The sequence below is a fragment of the Mustela erminea genome, chromosome 7, assembly GCF_009829155.1.
Source record: "Mustela erminea isolate mMusErm1 chromosome 7, mMusErm1.Pri, whole genome shotgun sequence".
Taxonomy (NCBI): Eukaryota; Metazoa; Chordata; class Mammalia; order Carnivora; family Mustelidae; genus Mustela; species Mustela erminea.
Genome location: NC_045620.1, coordinates 66,535,167 through 66,559,043, shown reverse-complemented (window position 1 = coordinate 66,559,043; position 23,877 = coordinate 66,535,167). Strand labels below are relative to the sequence as shown.

General features: G+C 40.4%; 1 protein-coding gene across 1 annotated transcript in view; it reads left to right on the top strand.

The window, feature by feature from the left end:
* The window catches only part of TMEM131 (transmembrane protein 131), a 212,579-nt gene that overhangs the window by 169,869 nt on the left and 18,833 nt on the right, over positions 1 to 23,877 (top strand). Inside the window, exons 23-32 of the mRNA XM_032351980.1 lie at positions 489 to 627; positions 742 to 851; positions 1,334 to 1,400; positions 5,656 to 5,807; positions 6,403 to 6,545; positions 7,005 to 7,191; positions 8,313 to 8,498; positions 9,305 to 9,463; positions 9,875 to 10,458; positions 22,807 to 22,982. Of these exons, the coding sequence (XP_032207871.1) occupies positions 489 to 627; positions 742 to 851; positions 1,334 to 1,400; positions 5,656 to 5,807; positions 6,403 to 6,545; positions 7,005 to 7,191; positions 8,313 to 8,498; positions 9,305 to 9,463; positions 9,875 to 10,458; positions 22,807 to 22,982 (1,903 nt within the window). The remainder of the gene's footprint in view (positions 1 to 488; positions 628 to 741; positions 852 to 1,333; positions 1,401 to 5,655; positions 5,808 to 6,402; positions 6,546 to 7,004; positions 7,192 to 8,312; positions 8,499 to 9,304; positions 9,464 to 9,874; positions 10,459 to 22,806; positions 22,983 to 23,877) is intronic.

Below are 23,877 nucleotides of genomic sequence, written 5' to 3'. Positions count from 1 at the left end.
AACCCTCATATGTATTACCACTTCAGCTGACATCCTCGTTGCATATTAAGATTTTCCTTCATTTTTTTCTTTTTAATCTCGGGGGTAAAAAGATGTATGCCAAGCAATGCACTGCCTTCTCATAAGTTCTACTGATGAATATTCATCAGCACTCTGCTGTTGGTGTCTAGATCTTTCCACTAGGCTGCAGGTTCCTTTAGGATCCCTTAACACCATATGTTATACGTATATGCCTACCTTGTCCTTCACTATTCAGTACAAAAACAACACAGGTGATCAGTGATAGAGACTTTGGCAACTCTTTGTGCCAAAACAGACATCTTCACAGATGTCTATTAAAAACATAGTAAAATGTCAGAACAAATAAAACTATATTTATTCAGGGCCAGAATAAAATTTCTGAAGTATACAAGCCTAATTAGATTTCTTACATTCAGAAAACTCAGATACTTCATTTTGATATAGTAACTAACAATTTTTTTTTCTAGACTGAGTGCTTTATTTGAAGTAAATACAGACCTTCAAAAAAATATATTATCAAAAATCACTGCTGAGCTCTCCTGGCCTTCTATAATTAGCTCACCCCGGCACTTGAAATTTCCACTTACTAATACAAACTGCTCCTCCGTAAGTATTCAGAGTGACATTGGTTTTTGGAAATTCATAACAGGATTGTTAAGTATCTACTCTTACTTTTAACTATGGAAACATTTCATTTACTGTTTTGTTACTTTGTTTAAGGAAGAAGAGATTACTTTGGAAAATCCTGCAGATGTTCCTGTCTATATTCAATTTATTCCTTTGGCTTTATATTCCAATCCTTCAGTCTTTGTAGATAAGTTAATATCAAGGTAAGCACTGCTTTAATTAATCAAAATGTTCTGTATTAGCATTGAATTATTATTTTACACATTTAGAACTCTATCGCAGTTTATACAGTTAGAGATTTGACTTAGAGAAATTCTAAATCCGTAATTAAAATTGAGAGGGGGTTCTGGAGAGAGCTATTCATAATATGTTAAGTATCTAGAAGAGTTTTCAGTTTAAGACAAGAAAAAGTAATGTTGAACTCCTTTCTAAAAAAAATTAAAAAGTGAAAGATCATAAAGAGAAAGCAAGTGGAACCTTTTAAATATCTTAGTTTTAAAAACTGAACAAAATATTAACTATAAATTGTGGCCTTTAATTTTTGGAAGGCTATTAATCTGGTAATACTGACCTCAGAATCTGCCAAAAGGTAATTTGCAAATAAAGTACAGACTTGATAATTACCCTAATTACCCATTAATTTTGATGCTGTTTATGAAGAAATACATATACTTTTTTATTTTAGGTTTAACTTGAGTAAGGTGGCAAAGGTAGATTTAAGAACACTAGAATTCCAAGTCTTCAGAAACAGTGTAAGTATGCAAACTTCATACTATTCCTGAGAAATAACTCTATGATATGATAAGTGCAAACATGGAGGAAACCTACTGACTATCCTTAAATTTGGCTGACGGGAAGTTACTGAAGAAGTCAGAGCAGTGCAATAATTAGAGGCAAAAAAAAAAAAACCCCAGGAGGAATAGATGGGATTTAGATCAACATGAGGCACACTGGGTAGAAGATTCCAGTTTGCAGGCATTACTCCTTGAGTCCATGAAGATTTACAATAATGGCTACCAGAAACCCTGAGAGTATCTAAATGAGGTATATACTAACATAATTTATTTTTATTAAGCTTCAAAATATTGAGCTTGGTCATTTAAATTTTTATTTTGGATACTTCCAAATAAAATTGTAAGCTCCATTAATGCCAGACCCATAGTTGTTGAACGGATTAAACAAACTCATGGGAAGTCCTTCAAATGGTTCCTTGGTGCGTAGGAAGACTATGCTGAATGTTGACTAGATAAGTCAATCTGTGGCTAAGTAGGCCAGGAAAGAAAAGCAGTAGGAAGAGTTTTCAGGATTGGGGAGCCATCTTGAAGAATGCTTCCCAGAATTGCATGAGCATCTAGTCTGTGTCAGCATTATAGCAGGTACATTCACATTTGTGAATTACAGGCAGCCAGGCTGAGCAATTACTAACTACCCCAAAAGGTAAAGATTTCCTTGTTCTGTTGCTGGGGAAAAATAAAGCTCAGGAAAAGGAAGGAACTTGCCCCAAGTTCATACCTAGCAGGTATGAAATAACTGGCAGGGCGAAATTAAAGTCTGGTTCTCTCAGATCCCAGAGCCCTCCCCCATACTGTCATGCCACGTAGTCAGTGTCCCTAATGAGCCTGTCAAACCAGATATCCTATAGTTCTTGAAATACTTGTGTTCTTTCCCATAGTTTCATGTTTTAGTCTATACAGCATGTGTAAGCTAAATCTTTGTAGAATAGTAGTTTTTTTTATACTGTCTTAAAGTCAATTTTGTGTAAGAAAGTAAATTTCAATGTATCTTTTTTCTGCCAAATAATAAAACACCAGACTGGAATGTAGACATATATTCTAGTCTCGTACCTTTCTCTTGGAATCTTTTCGTGGTCAGTTTTTTCCATGCATAAAATGCATAAAATGACAACCTAATAAGCTCAAGGTTATCTAGATTCCAAATAATTAGAAAGCTCAATAATCAGAGATTTCTTTTGCCCTGCTTTTATAAGGGACGAAATATACATAAGAAGTAAATGAGCTAATATTTACCTTTTTATCTTATCAAACACAAGTTCTTTAGTGTTACTTACAGGGTATAAAACACTGAAGTGTAGGCACTGTGAAAGGTAGGAAGATGTGTAAGAATATTCTAGATCTCACAAATTTATTCTAAATATGAAATACTAGATCTTAGAGTAAGGTTAGGATGAATTCGTCCTCTCTAGTGGTTACAAAACCCATGGTTTTCAAAGTATTTGGCCTCCTTTACAGTATTAAATTATTCATGACTCCAAAGAGGTTTTTTTGTTCATGTGGGTCACATCTCTCAGTATTTACCATAGTAAAAATTAAAACTGAGAGATCTTTTCTGCAAAAGGCCAAAAAGTATATGAAAACATGCTCAACATCACAGTCATTAGGGAAATGCAAATTAAAACCACTATAAGATATCATCTCACACCTGTTAAAATAGCTATTATCAAAAAGACTGGATATAACAAATGCTGGTGTGGATGTGGAAAGAAGAGTAGGAATATAAATTGGTACAACCACTATGGAAAACAGCATAGAGGATCCTCAAAAAATTTAAAATAGAACTACCAAATGAGCCAGCAATTCCACCTCTGGGAATATGTGCAAAGGAAACAAAAACACTAACTCAGAAAGATATCCGCACCCCCATGCTCACTGCAGTAGTATCTGTAATAGCCAAGGCAACAATCTTAAGTGTCCATTGATGAGTGAATAGATAAAGAACTTATGGTATATAAATTTATACATGGAATATTATTCAGCCAAAAAAAAAACCCAAACAAACAAGGAAATCCTACCATTTTGTGGCAACATGTATGGACTTTGAAGGTATTATGCCAAGTAAAATAAGTCAGATAGAGCAAGGCGGTACTGTATCTCACTTACATGTGGAATCTTTAAAAAAGGGGAAAAAATCAGACTCCTAGAAAAAGAGATCAGACTTGTGGTTACCAGAGGTAGAGGAATGAGGGGAGAGGGAATTGGGAGAGAAGTGGTCAAAAGGTATAAACTTCCAAGTACAGGACGAGGAAGTACTAGGGATGTGATGTGTGATTACATGTTGACTAGAGCCAACACTGCTGTATATCGTAGATAGTTGTTAAGAGAGTGATCCGAAGAGTTTTCATCACAGGGAGAAAGCTCTTTTCCTTTTATTCTTTTTTTCATTTTTTTCTTTTTACTATGTCTGTATAAGAAGGTGGATGCTGGCTGAGCCCATTGCAATAATCATTTTACAGTATATGTAAATGAGACCCCTGTGTCTTAAACTTATACAGTGATCTATGTCAGTTATATCTCAAAACTGGGAAAAAACTGGGAAAGATCTTTAAAATATTTAATTCATTTAAAATAAGAATAAACTCATTCCATTTAACACAGGTAACATAAAAATTAAAAATAGCTGTATTTTCCCAAAAAGACTTTTTGCAAGAAGAGCAGATTGTTTTACATTTTTACAGATCTCTTTTAATGGCTCTCAGACCTAATACACAGATAGAGCCCCACTGCTTCTGCATTTAGTCTCTCATGCTGTATTGTTTTGGTTGAAGTATATGACAGATATCTGACATGACTTGGCACAGATACATAGTTAAAAAAAAAAAAGAGTATCTTAACTGCCTTTTTAATTAATTCTAACAGCATGCATCAGTTATTCAGAAAATACTGATTCACTGAGCTAGGCAGAGCTTCCAAATGTTGACATGATTCACTCTACAAAATCAAAAAAAAATCATATTCATTTATATAACTACCAATCTCATCAAGGAATTCCTTAACTATCGGAAAACTGTGAAGTTCACAGGGGTAGATGCACGTTTTCCAAAATTCTGAATTTTCTCACTCAAATTTTATCATGGGCAACAAATACTTCAGTTGTTTTTCCTTAATTGGACAGATGGACTTCATTTTTGTGAAAATCTCTACCAAATACCCAAGTCTGAACAACCACAGACTGTCAGTCATTCTTTCAACTATAAATGGTCTTCCATGAGAAAAGCAGCTAATTCAGTTTGTCTCTCAAATGGTAGACAATGTGATGCTTCAGTAGGCAGCTTCATTAAGTCTGTTGACTGTAAGTTATGTTTGTAGAATCATGCCAACACAAGTAGATAGATATATAGGTTTTAAACCTAACTATGCCAGGTGGAGGAGAAAGTCATGCAAACCTCACTCCCCTTCCACGTATTAGCAGAGCCATGAAGAACCGTGGACATTTGTAGCCAGGAGTTTCCAACCCTTCCCCCGCCCCACCAAAAAAGCTTAAACTTAATGTTGCTTAAAAATTAGAACAGTGTATCCTTAAGTATGAACTATCATATTTTTAATAAAAAGTATATTTTAAATCTTATCTGTAACTGGCTATCAAGAAGCCATCTTTTGATTATTAAACTAAGCTATTATTTAACTTTCAGTCAGTCAAATGTTAAACAGTAATTATGTGCTGAGCTTTCAAAATAATATTCAAAGATAGATGGATATGAGTTGGAAATATTTTTACAAATAAAAAAAATCTGATACACCCTGAAGACTCTTCAGCTGATACCCATCGGAAGGAGAAGGAACAGGAAGATTGGATGAAAGTAGGAATGGTAACATAGGACTTTAGGGTGCTGGTTGCACAGCTCTTAGCTTTGTGCTAAAATTTTGAGCTTTGCTTCTTAGGTTTGTGCCCTTTTCATATGTGTGTATTACATTTCAGAATTTTTTAGTCTTAAAAAGATATGTATACAAAAACAAATGCCTAGTACAAATATAGGGACTTTGGTAACAGGTGTTCAAAGTCCTTTTGGTGACTTAAAGCACAATGAGAAGGGCCATCACTGGTTGCTACTTCTCTCTGCAGGCTAAACAGTATCTGAATCATGAGGGGTAAAATTGTTCACATGTTCAATCAGTTCAAGAAAGTAGTACTGGGCTCTGGATGGGGTAAAGAAAAAAACTTCTTTCCAGAGAATATAGTAGTGACTTCTCTTGTTTTACCCAATGATTTAAGGCTCATCCACTGCAGAGTTCAACAGGATTTACAGAAGGCCTCTCTCGACATTCAATTTTAAACCTAATTTTAAAACCTGGAGAAAAGAAATCTGTGAAAGTAAAGTTTACTCCAATTCACAATAGAACTGTTTCTTCACTAATCATAATCAGGTATGTTCTCTGATTTAAGTGTGCGTTGATTTTTAGTACTTACTCAGAAGTCCTTACTTGCGTCTAATTTATTAAATAGGGTATTCACGGGTGCCTGGGTGGCCCAGCTGGTTAAGCAACTGCCTTCGACTCAGGTCATGATCCTGGAGTCCCAGGATCCAGTCCCACATCAGGCTCCATGCTCAGCAGAGAGTCTGTTTCTCCCACTGACCCTCACCCCCATGGTCTCTCTCTCTCTCAGGTATTTTTAAAAATAAATTAAAAATAAATAGGGTATTCACTTTGTCCAAAACATGCACACAACATATCACACTTGATGAAATGTACCTCTGTGATTATATTTAGAACTTGAAAACCTGAATAGTGTTCTTACTCTACCATGTGTGACTCTTAAAAATGAAAAACTCTTGCTTCTCTCTGTGTAAAGATTTTTAAATTCTTGAAGTGTAAATATTTAATTCTAAAGTTTAGTATATTCATTTTACATGGTTTATTAAAAAAATAAGAGTTATAGATCAATTATCTATAATTTATGCAAATTTATAATTTATTATTGCAAATTTTAATGGGAGAAAATTCTGTATTTCTTGCACAGAAATAATCTGACAGTGGTGGATGCTGTGATGGTCCAAGGACAAGGAACAACTGAGAACTTGAGGGTGGCAGGCAAACTTCCAGGTCCAGGGAGTTCCTTACGCTTTAAAATTACAGAAGCATTGTTGAAAGATTGTACAGATAGTAAGTATTCCTAACAGTTTCAGTGGCACAACTTTCAGTGTTTGTTTCCAAAAATAAATAATTCCCCCAAAACAAACAGTATTTCTCTACGTGCATGTGTGTATATTAGTGATGAATACTTAAGATTTTTAATGAAATACGCTGACTTGTTTTCAGGGTTGATTTGAATCTTCAAATATTTAAAAGTTCAATTTCCATTGCATGTCTTAGATGATTTACTCTGAGTAAATCATGAGTATGAAAAATAAAGCATAATTAAACTTTTGCTATCTCAAATGGTACAATAAAGTGGAATAGTACTTCCTGATGAAGTCTGGGTACCAGCTAATCTCTTCGGCATCAGGAGTTTGGCATACATTGGCATACATAATGTTTGGCATACATTTATGGTGAATGTGATCATTTGGACCTGCAGCACCTGCTAACAAGATTTTATACTCTTGACATTCCTTCCTTTAGGTTTGAAACTAAGAGAACCAAATTTCACATTGAAAAGAACATTTAAAGTAGAGAATACGGGGCAACTTCCTATTCACATAGAAACCATTGAAGTCAGTGGGTACTCGTGTGAGGGATACGGCTTTAAAGTTGTTAATTGCCAAGAGTTTGCACTAAGTGCCAACGCCTCTAAAGACATAATCATATTGTAAGTATTATCTTGGGAGATGTAACGAATTACTGGCTTCCCATCACCCTCAAATAGTACAGTTGTTCAGACTGTGCAAAGATACGTTTTCATACTCACAAAAAAAGTCTTTATCCACAAATGTACTCATTTGATTTGTTTCCCCTTCATCTTTAGTTATTTCTTTGTATCATTGTTTGTGAAACTTCCTATATATCCAAAGTGGATCAGATAATCTTAGAAACCGGTTTCACAATTATTTCCAGGGCTGTGTTAAAGCATAAGGTTTTAGTAGGAAATTGATTATAAATTCAGTCTCAGTAACAGAGAGGTCCCTGCATCGCACACATGCAGTTTTTCCATGTTGTACAGTGGAGGAGTGCGTAATGTTCTGGTCAGAAGACATTGTTAATGCCTGTATTGGGAATAGCTGCAGCCTATTTGACAGTTAATTAGTAACTTGTTAGATTATAGAGTTTGTGTAATAAAATGTAACCTCTGTCCCCTTAACTGAGTGATACTTTCATGATCTTCAGTGGGTAGTCACTCAGTACGGAATGATAGTACTCATGTACGGCATAGTGCTTGGTACCTAACGGCACAGTGGAGAAGATGACGCCTCTCCTCACGGTGCCGACCATCTGGTTGGAGAGCATACAGTTAGCAAAAGATAAAAATAAAATAATTAGGGCAGAAATCAGTACTGCAAGAGATGAAGAGAAGATCACCAGGGCTAAGATGGTTTTTTGTCCTGTGTGTTTGTTTGTTTGTTTTATTTTATCTCTCAGGTTCTGTATGTATATATTCAGCTTTATCTCTCAGGATATGTTAGGAATATATCCTGAGAAAAAAGAGTGGATTCAGATAAAGGAGAAAAGAGGAAAGGAGAGAAGCTCAGAGAGCACTTCCTGAATTAATAATTAAGCTCATTATTTTTTTCATGCAGTTTTTGTTATTAACCTCATAGAATAATGCTTTCTCGGTATTAAAATGAGACCTTAAAATGAAGTCTTAAAAGTTGAATAGACATACCAAACTCTAAAATTCCCTATTAGGATCCAAAGGTGTGTAGGACTGGTATTAGATGTAACCTGCTGTGGTGTATTTTTAAAACTAGTCTAACTGCTGCTATTCTGTTTTAGGTTTACTCCTGATTTCACAGCTTCTAGAGTTATCCGTGAACTGAAGTTTATAACAACCAGTGGCTCTGAATTTGTATTTGTATTGAATGCATCCCTTCCATACCATATGTTAGCAACCTGTGCAGAAGCCCTGCCCAGACCCAACTGGGAGCTGGCTCTGTACATCATCATCTCAGGAATAATGAGGTACTTGTGTCTGCTTTTGAGGTTGGTATTCAGGCATCACTTGACACTATTGCTCGCATGCCCACTGTGTACCAGTCACTGTTCTGAGTGCTAGGACTATGTCAGCAAACAGAACAGACCTTTTTGCCTTGATCAAACCACATCTGGTAGTGGGAGCAGTCAGAACTGAACCCCGATTGAGTAGCATATACAATAAGCAAAAGTCTTCTACCTTTAAAATTTCTTATAGAAATTAAGTACATGTTAATTTCTTAAAGGAAAAAATAAAACTCATAATTTGCCAGGTAAAGTTACTTGATTTGGGCATAGGTAATTTATTCAACATTATATAGTACTTTTTTAAGCAGACCTAAGCAACACAAAACATGAGAAATATTTTTTAAATCCTCAGCAACCTTATCTTTTTTTCAGTATATTTATGGGTTTAGAGAATCTGATACACTTGCCTCTAAATTTACATAGTTATCCCACACATCCTTTAAGGGAAAAGAATTGGCCTAGAAGGTTAAAACCGCAAGGCAAAAGCTTCTTCGTAAAAGGAAAAGTAACCTCCAAGTATCTGTTCTGATACAAGTAATTATTTCTTCTCTATAAGCCTCCATGTAAGTTGGCATTCTATAAAAAGGAGCCTGCAGACTTTTAATCGTGACACTTCGTTTTTGTCTAGTCCAGTAAAAATTGTTTCAGGCATCTCTGCTTTTTACATCCAGTTGTACTGTACCAAGAAACTCTGCCTTTAATATAAAATTGTGTTACCCTTAGACTAACAAGTGAATCCCAACTCTCCATGTTCTTTGCCCCTACAGTGCACTGTTTCTCTTGGTAATTGGAACAGCCTATTTAGAAGCTCAAGGAATTTGGGAGCCATTTCGAAGGCGACTGTCCTTTGAGGCCTCGAACCCACCCTTTGATGTGGGCAGACCATTTGATCTCAGGAGAATCGTTGGTATTTCATCTGAAGGAAAGTATGTTCACATGCTGGAAATAAATTCTCTAGTACACATAGATGTGGCTGATATAATTAAAAGAAAAAATAACTTTTTCTTTTTGTCTTCGCTTGGGGGGAAGAAATCTTAATTCTTAATAACTTCATAATCTCTTGTGTATAGCTCTCTTCTCTACTAAGAACTCACAGCAAACCCCATGTTTTTATTATTATGTTAGTGAGGATTAAAATATTCTTAGATCACTGACTTGATTGCTAAATTTTCAGAGAGAACAGATCCTATAAAATTGTGGAAAGCATCCCTATTTCTTGCTGGGTTTTTTTTCCTTAATTTATATTTCTCTTGTGGCTGTCCTGAGGAGGTAACATTTTTTTAATCTTGGGTTTTGTAAGTTGCCATTTACTGATCTGCAGTTGGTCCTTTTTTCAGCTTGAACACACTCACCTGTGACCCCGGTCACAGTAGGGGATTCTGTGGAGCAGGCGGCTCGTCATCCCGGACCAGTGGAGGGAGTCACAAGCAGTGTGGCCCACCAGTGCACCCACACAGCAGTCACAGCAATAGAAACTCAGCTGACGTGGAAAACGTCAGAGCAAAAAACAGCTCAAGTACCTCTAGCAGGACTTCTGCACAAGCTGCTAGCAAAGCAAGCGCCCTTGTCTTAGATTCTAGTGCAGTGGCCCAAGGTCACGCAGCAGGCAGAAAGTCCAAAGGAGCCAAACAGAGCCAGCACAGCAGTCAGCACCATGTCCACAGCCCGCTGGAGCAGCACTCTCCACCTCCACCACCACCACCAGTGCCTCAGCACCAGGAGCCACAGCTGGACAGGCTGTCCCCTGCCCCCCTCTCACACCCTGCCCACCCAGAACGTGCCGGCAGCACAAGGCACAGCTCAGAGGACTCAGACATCACCAGTCTCATAGAAGCCATGGACAAAGACTTCGACCACCACGATTCCCCACCCCTAGAAGTGTTTACAGAGCAGCCGCCATCACCATTGTCCAAAAGCAAAGGTAATCGTTGGTTCTCACTGGCAGAAAAGCATGACATATGAGGGGAAAGTGGGTGTGTGATTAAGGGGCTATTGTGATTGTAGTTGTGATATAAACAGCTGATGTAGTAAGTGTTCTTCTGGCTCTAATTTACCTCCAGTTTGGACTTCCAACATTTCCATATCTGATGCAGATAGAGAAGTATCCACTTATCATAAAAAATATTTGAACTTCTTAGGTTATTTACCAAATTTAGAAATTTCCTGAACATCTGTTTCCATGTTCAGCTGTCTGTAATTGTTGTGCCGTGACAGGTTGAGCTTTTTTTTTTAGTTGTTAAACTGATTTTTAATACAGTGGTAAAAATGGAGACCATGCATTTTAACTCAGAAAGAATATTTCCAGGGCACCTGGGTGGCTCAGTCAGTTAAGCATCTGCCTTCGGCTCAGGTGATGATCCCAGGGTCCTGGGAATGAGCCCCTCACCTTCCCCTGCTCAGCGGGGAAGTCTGCCTCTCCCTCTCCATCTGCCTCTCTCCCCTGCTCATGCTCTATCTCGCTGTCTCTTTCAAATAGATAGATAAAATCTTTTAAAAATGATAATAATAATATTTCCACAGAATCTGTACTTTAGAGCAGGGATTGGCCAACGAACTACAGCCAGGGGGCCAAATCACCGCCTGTTTTTATAAATAAAGATTTATTGGAACATAGCCATGCTTATTCATTTCCATATTGTCTATGGCTGCTTTCATGCTACAACAACAAAGTTGAGTAACTGCAAGAGACCATGAGGTCCACAAACCTGAAAAGTATTTACTATCTATCTCTTTACAGAAAAAGTTTGCTGATCCCTGCTCTGGAGTTCTGTATACTGTATTAGTTACCTATTTCTCAGTAACAAATGACCCCAAAACTTGACCCCATTTTTACTTTCATGGTCACTTAGAATGCCCACATTTACTATCCCAGAGTTGCTGTGGGTCAGGCATCTGGGTGCAGCTTAGCTGGGTTCTCTGGCTCGCAAGACTGCAGTCAAGGTGTTGCCTGGGGCTAAAGTCATCTTAAGGTTCAGCTGAAGGTGAATCTGCTTCTCAGCTCACTTAGGCGGTTGATGGCAGGATTCAGTTCTTCATACACTGTTGGACTGGGGATCTCAGTTCCTTGATGGCTGTGGCCCCCACCCTCATGAGCCCTCTCCATGTGGCACTTTAAAGCAGTTGGCTTCACCAGAGCAAGGAAGTTTAGAAGGCAAGAGAGAAGCTAGCAGGACAGAAGTCACAGTCCTTTACAACCTAATCTTAGAAGTGATGTCACATGACTTTGGCAGTGGTCTGCTACTCAGAAATGTGGTCCCGCCCATACTCCAGGAGAGAGAATTCCACAGAGCATAAACACCAGGAGGCAGGGGTGCACTGGGATCTTAGACGTGACCTATCAACACATACACAAAGGTAAGCTATTTGGTAACTTCCAGAATCAAAATATAAAAACCAATAACAGCCTGTAGCTCTATTTCAGTTTAATCCCTTTACAGCCCAAGCTTTTGCATCTTCCTCTCTCTCCCATGGCCGCTCTGCCAGTACACCTGATTCCAAGCCTGTTTCAGGACCTCCCTCACTGGTGTACCAGTGTACCAGGGAGGGCTTTTGCCTTTCATTTACACAGGGAAACAGGGAGCTTGGCTGTCATGAGAGACCAGGAGAAACCCAATATCCCAGAGTCCAGGACTTTTATTAGAGAATTTCCTACTCTTGGATATGAAGACTAGTTACGTAGAATCCTCTTAGAATTACATGTGTTTGGATTTGCAGAGTAGTAAAATGTCTCAAATATTATTTAACTTTTTCCAGAGAAATGTATTTTTTGCTAACTCATTATTAATAGAGCTTACTTATTTTAGGGTAATTTTCATAGTAACAGGAAATGAATCCTTAAAGTTCTTTTTATTAGATCAAGTTACCTAATGAGTTTTTTCAATATTGAGGGCATGAATAAAATAAACATATCTAATCATTTCTTACCAGAAGGAATTAGGCAGTCAAACTGAATACCTCACTACCTATGTCTAAGATAGTCCACTAACATCAATGTGATGGGTCCATTTTTACTTTCATGGTCATCCATCTGGAACATAAATTTTTTTTCCAATTTATTTATTTTCAGAAAAACAGTATTCATTATTTTTTCACCACACCCAGTGCTCCATGCAATCCGTGCCCTCTATAATACCCACCACCTGGTACCCCAACCTCCCACCCCCCCGCCACTTCAGACCCCTCAGATTGTTTTTCAGAGTCCATAGTCTCTCGTGATTCACCTCCTCTTCCAATCTACCCCAACTCCCTTCTCCTCTCTAACATCCCTTGTCCTCCATGATATTTGTTATGCTCCAAAATAAGTGAAACCATATGATAATTGACTCTTTCTGCTTGACTTATTTCACTCAGTATAATCTCTTCCAGTCCCGCCCATGTTGCTACAAAAGTTGGGTATTCATCCTTTCTGGAGGCATAATACTCCATAGTGTAGATGGACCACATCTTCCTTACCCATTCGTCCGTTGAAGGGCATCTTGGTTCTTTCCATAGTTTGGCGACCGTGGCCATTGCTGCTATAAACATTGGGGTACAGATGGCCCTTCTTTTCATGACATCTGTATCCTTGGGGTAAATACCCAGGAGTGCAATTGCAGGGTCATAGGGAAGCTCTATTTTTAATTTCTTGAGGAATCTCCACACTGTTCTCCAAAGAGGCTGCACCAACTTGCATTCCCACCAACAGTGTAAGAACATAAATGTTAAAACTAAAAAATGATTTTAGGGGTGCCTGGGTGGCTCAGTGGGTTAAGCCGCTGCCTTTGGCTCGGGTCATGATCTCAGGGTCCTGGGATCGAGCCCCATGTCGGGCTCTCTCCTCAGCAGGGAGCCTGCTTCCCTTCCTCTCTCTCTGTCTGCCTTTCTGCCTACTTGTGATCTCTGTCTGTCAAATAAATAAATAAATAAATCTTTTTTAAAAAATGATTTTAATGGTCACAGTGGTCCTAGAATCGACCTACTAAAAGGTATTTTGGAGATGGAGTACGTGTACCTCCACATCGTTAGTGATTCTTGAGCCCACGAGGACACCGTGATTCCAGGCATCATATCACATCATATTTGTTATCCTTCCCACTGCTGCTGTTTGGAAAGAAGGAAGGAAACAAAACCTTTAATTTTTTTTTAGCAAGTATTTTTATTGAAATGTAACATACATGTGGAAAACTGGCCTCTTAGAAGAACTTATAAAAGTGGGCATTGATCTCCAGGTTGTAAAACCGTGGTGTGTCATAAAACCATAGGCTTTTAGCTGGGCAGAACCTTTATAAGCTCTCTAAAGCTTACCCCAAGCCCCTGCAAGTCTTCATCATGTTCACATTAAATATGAACCTTCTGGTTTCAGAATCACCCTGTTCCCCTCTGTCCCTCCCCAGTATCTCAGACAAAAAGTCTACCTTATAATGAGCTTATGAGATTTCCAGCTTTTGGGGCAACTGAGTGGCTCAGTCATTAAAGCATATGCCTTTGGCTCAGGTCTTGATCTCAGGGTCCTAGGATCGAGCCCCACATCGGGCTCCCTGCTCAGTGGGAAGTCTGTTTCTCCTTCTCACACTCCCCCTGCTTGCATCCCCTCTCTTGCTGTCTCTCTCTCTGTCAAGTAAATAAAATCTTTAAAAAAAAAAAAAAAAAAATTCTAGCCTTTGGACTGTTCAGAGTGACTCCTCTTCAAATAAATAGCTCTCCCTAGGTTTTACCTAGATTGTAGGCCATCAAGCCATTTCCCTAGTCATTCCTCCTGTCACTGCTCCTCGTGGAAGATGGCACCCAGAAATGCTCTCTATTCACAGGCGGCCTGTGCAGGGCCTCATATAGCTGCGCAGTCGTCAGACTCTACGCTTGTGTGGTTTCTTCCTCTGCAATACAGAATCCTTGGCACTGGATGGAGGCCATTGCTGGATTGAAGGTTAAAACCTAAGGAAGCTCTGCCGTCACATGTCGGTATCCGCATTAGCTGAAGAAACGGTGCCGTCTGCAGCTGTGCTTATTTCTGGCTATGGTTGCATGAGGGGAAGCTTTATCTAGGGTAGGGAGACACAGAGTGGCACACGGTCATGAGGCAGGCCCAGATTAAATCATGGCTCTGCTCCTTACTAACTGTGTGACTGACGTTCACTTCTCTGAGCCCCCATTTGTTACCTTTAAAGTGGAAGAGATAGCTGCTACTTACATCATGGGACGTAGCTCCTGCTGGGACTGTTATTAGGCAGGAGATGGCGCTCATGGTCTTCAGCCTGCTGAATTGAAGGGAGCTGTGGAACACCGCAGCACTGATCTTAAGGGTGAGAAATGGGACAAACGGGGCTAAGGAAAGAATGCCAAGGGCAGGGCCAGCAAGGAGGAGGTCACAGACAGGTAACAAAGCAGGCAGAAGATGTAGTCGCCCTATCCCAGCAAGGCCAGAAGAAATAAAGGTAGAGCAGAGCTGCACAGAGTCTGGCAGCTAGGACATTACTTGACCTTGGCAGGATAGTTGCTGTGAAGTGATAGGACGAGAAACCTGGTTACTGTGGTGTAGAGAGTACTGTTCACATCAGACTTAACAGTGGCCACTTCTTAGGGTATGCGTTGGGGGCAAGTAAGTGAAAGGGAGCATTTATTCTTTAATCTGTAGTTTCCATATTTAACTTTTAACAAAAAAAGAAAAAAAAAGATGCAGGGGAATGAATTTCTTTTTAATAGATTTTATTTATTTATTTGAGAGAGAACAAGTAGTGGGGAAGGGCAGAGGGGGAGAGACAGAGAGAGAGAGAGAGAGAGAGAGAGAGAAGCAGACTCTCTGCTGAGCAGGAAGCCCAATGCAGAGCTCAGTCCCGGACCCAGAGATCATGATCTGGACCTAAGGCAGACACTTAATCAACTCAGCCACCCAGGTGCCCTGGCATGAAAATACTGTGTGGTCGTCTTTTTAATGAAAAAAAAATGGAGAGCATGGCATTTGGAAATACCTGTGAGTGAAGGACAAAAAGGCAGTAGAGCTGAGAGCAATGATGTTGGTCAACACTTAATTAACGTTCCAGGCCTGACTGCACATGCCTCCTGCACCCTGGTGGCTGGCATTGCTGTGACCCTGTGTCTCCAGTTAGAAACTCAGTCCAGAAAGAAAGGTTGCAACAGGCATTATGGGAGACCATGACCAGGCCCAGTTGTAAGCCCTCAGCTTGTAACTACACTGTCCTGCCGCCTCCAAAAAGAAGAGAAGCAAGTGCCCAAGGAGGTGGGTGGGCTGGCCCGAGTTCAGTAGATTACAGAAGATGAGACACTCATTCCACAGGTGTGTGGATGTAGATGAGTGGGTAGAGATGCAGAAGCAGTACAGGGAGTCCAAGGAGCTTCTGTTTGAGCTGAAGTCACAGCTGCTGGGACTGAGGGGCCCAGTGGGAGAGCAAAAACAGGAAACACTTGAGAGTGGTGGTGCTCATTTCTAGAGCTCACATTTCTGTGGTCTGGGAGTCCATGGGACATGAGAGCTGGATGTGCAGAGCAGCCCCGCAGGTAACACTGGGACCCAGCTGAGGCTGGAAGGAGCCCTACAAACGGGGACAACATGGACAGTCAAGGGATGGGAGATCCAACATGTCCAACTGCAGAGATGGTGGAAGCAAGGGAATGACGGGAGACTGTGGTCTGCAAGTGAAACCTGAGACCGTAGGGCTTCAAGGAAACGCAGTTCTGGGCGGTAACAGGTTCTTAGGTGCAGCCTTGGCAGTGGGATGTGGAAGTAAAGCCCATTGGCTACAGTGAGGCCACAGAGCCTTACAAAACCCTCTGGAAGCCTCACGTGTTTGGGAATTGAGATTCTAGAAAGGCACACAGTGCATGTACCATGTGATTCATAAGTCTAACTTCAGTTCAGCACTAAGAGTTTAGTCCTTAAGTTCTGTTTCTGAATGTGTTAGGGAGAGAAACTCAAGAGCTTTTTGGATTTCAGAGGTCCTGAGGAGAGATGACTGACCTGACCCATACGAGGCCTGGAGCCCAGGTGATAGGCTGAGAGAAGAAGTCCGTGAGGCTGGTGTCAGTCTCCTCAGTGAGGACTGGAGACATGCAGGGTACACTGGTGAGGCCAGTGTAGGAATGTAGTGTGTGTGCAGTTGTCACAGACATAGAGGGTTCTGCGCGCGTATATCTGATCTGCCTTCCTGGCCTTCTCCAAGGAAACAGACTAAATTCAGAGCTAAAATTATAAAAACTCACCTGCCTCCCAAAGCAGGGCATCTGCCAAGTATTGGTAAAGCCTGAAGCTTTCTTGATAAACTTTCCAGTCCCTCCTCTACTACTGTATATTGTCCCACAGGCAAAGGTAACCAGTCCTCGGAGTAAATCTAACGTGATTTGCCCAATAGGAGTGGAGAAGTGGACCTGAGTAAGCAGAGAGAAGGACTAGTATCAGTGCAAGGGGAGCAGTGTTGGTAGTATTTGCTACTGAAAGTTGTGGTCCAGGGCCTTAAGAGATGTAGAATCATGGGCCCCAACCCAGAGTGCTGAGTCATACTCTGCATTCAACAAGGTCCACTGGTGATTGGGATAACCTGTGTTAACCCACTAGTGAACGTAACCAGTGAATGTCCTTGGGAGGTGGGCCTCTAGGAGGTCCCTCTAGTGGTTTTTGGGTAGACAGGGAGTTGCCCTTAAAGGGAATGGACAGAAATACCTAGACAGAACAGAAGCTGTCCTCTCCCAACATTAAATTGTAGTTCAGTGTGCTTTTGAATATCTGTGATAAATCCAAAATGAGTTGAGTATAATAATTTTATGAAAACCCTACATAATTGAATTCTGTGTACTGTAATGTTTTTGGTGGTACAGGAATAAGGTCTTGGGTATCTTATTTATTGGTTCTGTTTAGGCACCACAGTTGGTATATACAACCTTATAAAGGTACCAGAAAAGCTAGAACAAAAGGAGTACACACGTTCATACAAATTCATGAATTCCTTCCCCGGCTTAGAAGTAAAATTATTTCATTTAATAAGAACTTCTTTTCTAACTTGAATTGAGCCAAACTAGTATCTTCACAGTCTGTGCACAGAACTTAATCAGACAGAATAAGTTTGAAAACCATTATTTGCTTTAACTTTAAGAACTCTTAAAGAAGTTTTTTCATATGCATGTTTTGTATGTTTTAGTTTAACATGCTTATATAACGTTATTATGTGGGGAAATAAATTTGCATCCCTGGTACTGACCCCAGTAAATTGTGTGTGGGTCTGTATTATTTATTGGCCTCATTTAGACCATTTCAGCAGCGAAAACACGAGGAGGAAGACAAATTCCTGTCAGGATTATTGCTTCTCCAGAGCATGGGGTCACCTGTTACATGGCCTGCCTTGGGCCTGTCGCTGCCAGGGACAGCACATATTCAGGGAAACCACTTGCTGCTAATTGAAACTTTACTGAAAAAATTCTTTTGGGTTGAAGTTAATGAAATGACTTAACGTGGGAGAGAGATAGCCAAAGCAGCTTGGCCAGACTAGTTGATCACAAATTTATTCGCTCCTTAGTGAAGACAAAAAGTAAATGACCAGGATGTGTTCTTTATATTTATAATTCATACTTTGCCTCCTTAAAATAATTGGAGGTGGTTTAAATTATTAAAGCCTGGGTAAAACAGTGAAGACAGAAAGGAGTTTTTGATGTTTTATCTGTTTTTAATTATGGTGCTCTCTCCTCAGAAACCTAGAAAAAACTGTGTTGTTACCATTGAGTGTTAAATTGAGCAGCGTGGTTCCTGGCAGCAAGGGCCAAAGTAAAACATTGTTCTGTAGTTCTCATGCAGGAAGAGGAAGCCTGAGACTACATCTGGAAAAAAAAAAAAAAAAAAAAAAAAAAAAAAACCAGCCTTCGCTGGCGCTGAGTTCCTGCTTCCATCAGAGGACACTGATTAATACAGTGGGCATTTGTCTTTATTGGAGAGAATGTTCTTCACACAGATGTATGCTTAGCCTCACTCGTGTGCACAGTACTCATGGTGACTACAGTATGTATATAGTGCTCGTAGGTGGATTATTTGATGAGGCTTAGAACTTTCTGTTAGTCAGGATGCTGGAGCAGTAAGAGGCAGATGGTACTCAGCCACAAATGTTTAGCAGCCTGCCTTATGGCCCTGTATGCACAGGTCAGTCCTGAGGTACCCTGTTGATGGGGACAAACGGCTTTTGCCAATAAAGTTTTGTATCCACTCAATTTTAGAAAAAATATACTTAATTGGGCTTTAAAGCAATGAAGAAGCGGTTTCATTCTGACTGTTTCTGTGAGCAGGCATGTGTATCTCCCTGGGCCTGGCTTTGTTGCCCTGCGCAGATAACTGAGTTTTCCTACAGTTTGTGGCAGTCCTACACAGAGCAAGTCTGTCCATGGCACTTTTCCAGCAGCATTTGCTCACTTCGTGTCTCTGTGTCACATGTTGGCGATCCTCACAATATTGCAACCTTTTTCATTATGACTAAACTTGGTTAGTAATCTGTGATCAGTGATTGCAACTCGCTGAAGGCTCAGATGATGGTTAGCATTTTTTAGTAATAAGGTATGTACATTGGGTTTTTTAGATATAATACTATTGCACACTTAATAGATGGCAGTATAGTGTAAAGATAACTTCCATATGCACTAGGAAACCACAAAATTAATTTGATTCACTTTATTGTCATGGTCTGGAACCGAACCTGGCCACTTCTAGAGGTATTTCTGTACTGATGCCTATCTAGCCAAGATACAGCACATTTACATCACCTTAACGATCCCTTCCCTGTGTGTCCTTTTCTAGCCACACCCACTTCCCTCCCACTCCTATCCCTTCCTTAGCCCCTGGTAGCCTTTAATCTCCATTCCATTAATATGGTATTTCAAGAACGTTCTGTATGTGGAATCACACAGTTTGCTGTGAAGACTGACTTTGGATTCAGTCCTTGATACGTTAGTCGTGAACATGAAAGAGTGAAATGGGATAAGCTTCCAGACTAGGGGCGGCAAGTCCCTGAGCAGATCACACCGTAGACGTATTTCAGTGTTTACAAAAGCACAAAACCATCTTGGTTTTGTACAGCTTGGCAGACACTGGCTGAGTGATTACTATGTGCTGGACACCATGCAAGGCACTGAGGATGGAGAGATCAGTAAAGCTTATTGCTGCCCTTCAGGTGTTTAAACTGTATGTGGAATATCACCAAGGGGGTAAACGCTGCCCAGGGTAGGACAGGTAGCATCTTCAATCAAGAAGAGTCTGCTTGGTGATGGTGGGAGTGGGCAGAGTGGGGACCGTTCATCCAGATGGTGGGGTGAAGCCTGAGGAGCCTGTCACTCATGTTGGGTGTATCCCTTGGCCACCGCTGGAAACCTGTTTTTCTCAGCTGCTTCTCCTTCCAGTTTTACTGTCATTATTTAGAGGGGTTAGTTTTTATATAGATTATACACCGGTTAAGGCATAGTTCCCTTAAGATGGGATATCCTGTGTCCTCCCCTGTGTATCGTGGTAATAAATGACTTATCTTTGAGAAGGCAGTTTCCCTCTGACTTCTGATTCCCACTTCCCAGTCTCCTCCTAGCAAAACATTTTAGACTGTCTTTCCCTAGAGCCCATTTGTAGCCCTGGGAAGCAGTTCCTGAGGAATAGAAGAGATCCTTGGGAATAAGCTTCCCTGAGAAGCCCCACACTAAGTGGCAAGAAGGAGAGCCACCCCCCATACATACAGCCTTGCAGGGCACATAGGCCTGTCATCAGGCTGATCCAGTCTGAATTCTTATTAGTCCTTTGATGAAAGTATGCTCTCTCCCCTCCCACCAACATTTGAAATTGGAAATAGAAGCAGCCGAAGAAACCATCCAGGACAGTGAGGTAGCTGCTAGCTTGGGCTGTTGGATTGATATAGTGGTGACTGTGTTGAGACCGTGACTAATGATTCTCAGCCTGGTTAACACAGTAGAATCAGTTAAGGAGCTTAAATACTTACCCACACCAGGTCCCACACAGAACTGCTTCATCAGGACCTCAGAGTAGAGCCTAAACAAACTGATATTTGTTAAAAGCTCCCTAAGTTAGGCTAAGGTACAGCAGATTAAGAATGATTGTTACAGACTGAGAACCCAAAAGAAGTTTTTAGGATTTTTAATTCAGTTTGGGGCATCTCAGATTTGAATTGCTTATGTCAAATTAATTAAAGTCATCCCCCAGGGAGAATATAAAGGAGGAAGAGAAGTTCCAAGGGCTGATCTTTAGGGAACACCAGCAAAGATGAAGCTGGCAAAAAAACGTTGCCAAAAGAATCACAGTATCAGAAAAGGTCTGGCAGGAGTTGGGAAGAGGGATAGTCCAGTGTTCAGTCAAACTTGAGCAATGAGGAGTGTTAGAGGTCACTGGTACTGACAGTTAAAAAGAAGTCCAAGGGCAGGACATTAAGAAATTTGGAAAAGATGGGGATTTGGAGATAAAAAGCATCTTTCATGAAATAAGCTTTTTTTAACCCAAATTTTCGGCTTAACTATTGGTTTGTTAAGTGTTTCTTTTTCTCCTTTAAGTATCTGTATCTTCAAAATTTGAGCCAGTTTAAAAAAAAATTTACTTCTAGTGCTTTCCTATTTAAATAAGCAGGTTTTGAGTTATTGTAAATTCTGGTTATTTATACAAATAGTGCCTCTCACCCAGAGAATGTTCATAAGCATGACAGAATTGTTCATTGCATGGGGTATCGATCTCAGGCACATGGGAAAGTCTGAAGTACTCGCAGCATGAACTCTTGAACTCAGAATCTAAGAAATCCGGGGGCTCCGAGGGTCAGAGCCACATAGGCTCCTGCCCGTTTGCCATTGCAGAAAGGAGCTCCAGGCTGTCAGGGTGGAGCAGAAGCTGTTGTAATTAAACCAACTGTTCAGTCTTCTCCTAAAACAAAAGCATCTCAATTTTTGAGACTTAATGTCCTAGTTGTAGTTTCAAGTTTATTACCTCCTGGAATTAGTGTGAAAGAAAATGACAAAATGTCATTCCTAAAATCCAGTCGGACCTTTACCTGTTCTTTTTCTAGATCAGGCCCATCAAAGGTTTCCTGTAAAGGGCCAAACAGTAAATACATGAGGCATGGTATGCCACATACAATCTCTGTCATATATTCTTTGTTTCTTTTTTTTTTTTTTTTTGATCACTTGAAAATGAAAAAATCATTCTCACCTCACAAGCCATACAAAACAGGCTGCAGGGTAGATTCCTTCCAGGGCCACCGTTTGCCAACCCCAGTTCTAGACGCCAGAGTTGGAGTTTCTGGCAACAATTAACCAGTGGCCAGGAGACATTAGGATTTAAATAACTTGTTTAAGCCCCATTATCAAAAGGATGTATTTTCAAATGGCATGTAAACAATGGGTGAGGCTGTGGCTTATGTAGCTTCTGCAGCTCTAGCCTGCCTGCCCACGCAGGTGATTCCACAGGTTTTGGAGTCTGGCAGTTTCTCTGCCATTGTCTAACTCAGCTAGAACGGAAGCTGCAAGGGTTATGTCGTTGGGGCTGTTGTAGTCCCAGGACATGGAGCGCTGCCTGGGAAGCAGTAGGCACTCAAATATGCTATGGGTTAGTTTCTCATTTGTCTTGGGAGCATCCATATCTTTTAAAATACTAAGCTCACTAGAGCTCTGTTTCACTCTGTCCATATAGAACATTCCATGGTGTTTATGTGTCAGGCACTGCTTTGAGGGCTGTATGCAATTCCTTATTACAACCCCGATGGGAAGCCAAGGTCATACACCTGGTTCGGGAGAGCCAAGATCTGGACTCAGCCATCATGGCTCTGGCACCAGGCCTCTTAGCATCCCTTGGGTGATGCCCAAGGACAGTTCATCCTGTGTCACCCTCAAGCTTCCAGCTCCAAAGAGATTGGAAAGGATCTCTGGTTTTCACTTCTGTCACTTTTCAAAGCCACATCATCCTCAGATATCAAAAAATATTCTAAGACAGACATAGATTTGTCAAAACTACTCAGTTTGCCAAAATCATTGAACTGTACACTTTAAATGGGTTTATGTTATTGTACATAAATTGTGCCTGAATAAAATTGACTTTTACAAATATTCTCATCAAAAAAGTCAAACATGATTTGGAAAGTTTTAATCAGAGAAGAAATAAAGTAGAGAAAGAAACCTTCGGTAATGAAAGAGTCCAGCCTCTTGGAGGAAAGTTACAATGGCTGTGTTTTCTGAGCTATTTGAAAAATCAAAAAGTTACTTTACTTTGATTTTTTTTTATTTTTTTTTTATTTTTTATAAACATGTAATATATTTTTATCCCCAGGGAAAGGAAAACCTCTTCAGCGCAAGGTGAAACCACCTAAGAAGCAAGAGGAAAAGGAGAAAAAGGGAAAGGGAAAGCCACAGGAAGACGATCTGAAAGACTCCTTGGCTGATGACGACAGCTCCTCCACGACCACGGAGACCTCCAACCCAGACACAGAGCCTCTCCTCAAAGAGGTATGACAGTCTCCCATAAACAAATGAGAGAAGGAAGTGTCCCCTGCAGCACACGAGACACTGTCTTATAGATCGGGCTTTATCTCTAATGTAGGCACACGTTCTGAGAATGCCTCCTCTGAGTGCATAGGCATGGCCTAGACAGTCACTGGCTCTCAGGAAGCAGTCACAGCCCCCACGTTGGAGGTTGTCATTTCCCCCTGCCCCGACAGGAGCATTGGCAAGCATGTTGATAAAGTAAAGTAGTTAGAAATTGGACACACTGCTTGAAAGTCAGGGACTAGAAATTGGACACACTGCTTGAAAGTCAGGGACTGTCTGGAATAGTAACTTCTCTGGCTCATGAAGTCATTTTTCAAATTTTAAGTATCAAAAGAGGATAAGAAGGAACTAGACCATTTTAATTATATGGGACTTATGTCTTACCACTGCTGGTACAGTGGGCGTCAGTAGCAGCTCAGTCCTCCCACAGTTAGGGTAGGGACTGTCGTGGAGAGGCAGGTGGCCCAGGGGAAGACCCCAGGCTTTAGCGGTCACCCAGAAATAGGGACTCTGCTTGGCACACATTACCAGATCAAGGAAACCACCTCACTTCTCAAAGTCCTCAGCTCTCAGGGTTGGCACTAGTGTCAGATAATACTGCAAAATGCCTGGTACTTAGTGGCATTAGGTAAATGGAAGTTAAAGTTACTGTTGTGAACAGGTCTGAGACTGTAAGTTACAAGTGCTATGCAGAAAAGTGAAGGCATAATTCTATTTTGGCATTTTTATTTTTAGATAACTGTATTCCAAATTTATTATGATCCTTATTTAGCCTTTAATATTACAGGCCCGAATTTCATTTTCAGTTTTAATCTAGTGATCTAAGGAATCATTTCTTAAAGATGTCTAACAG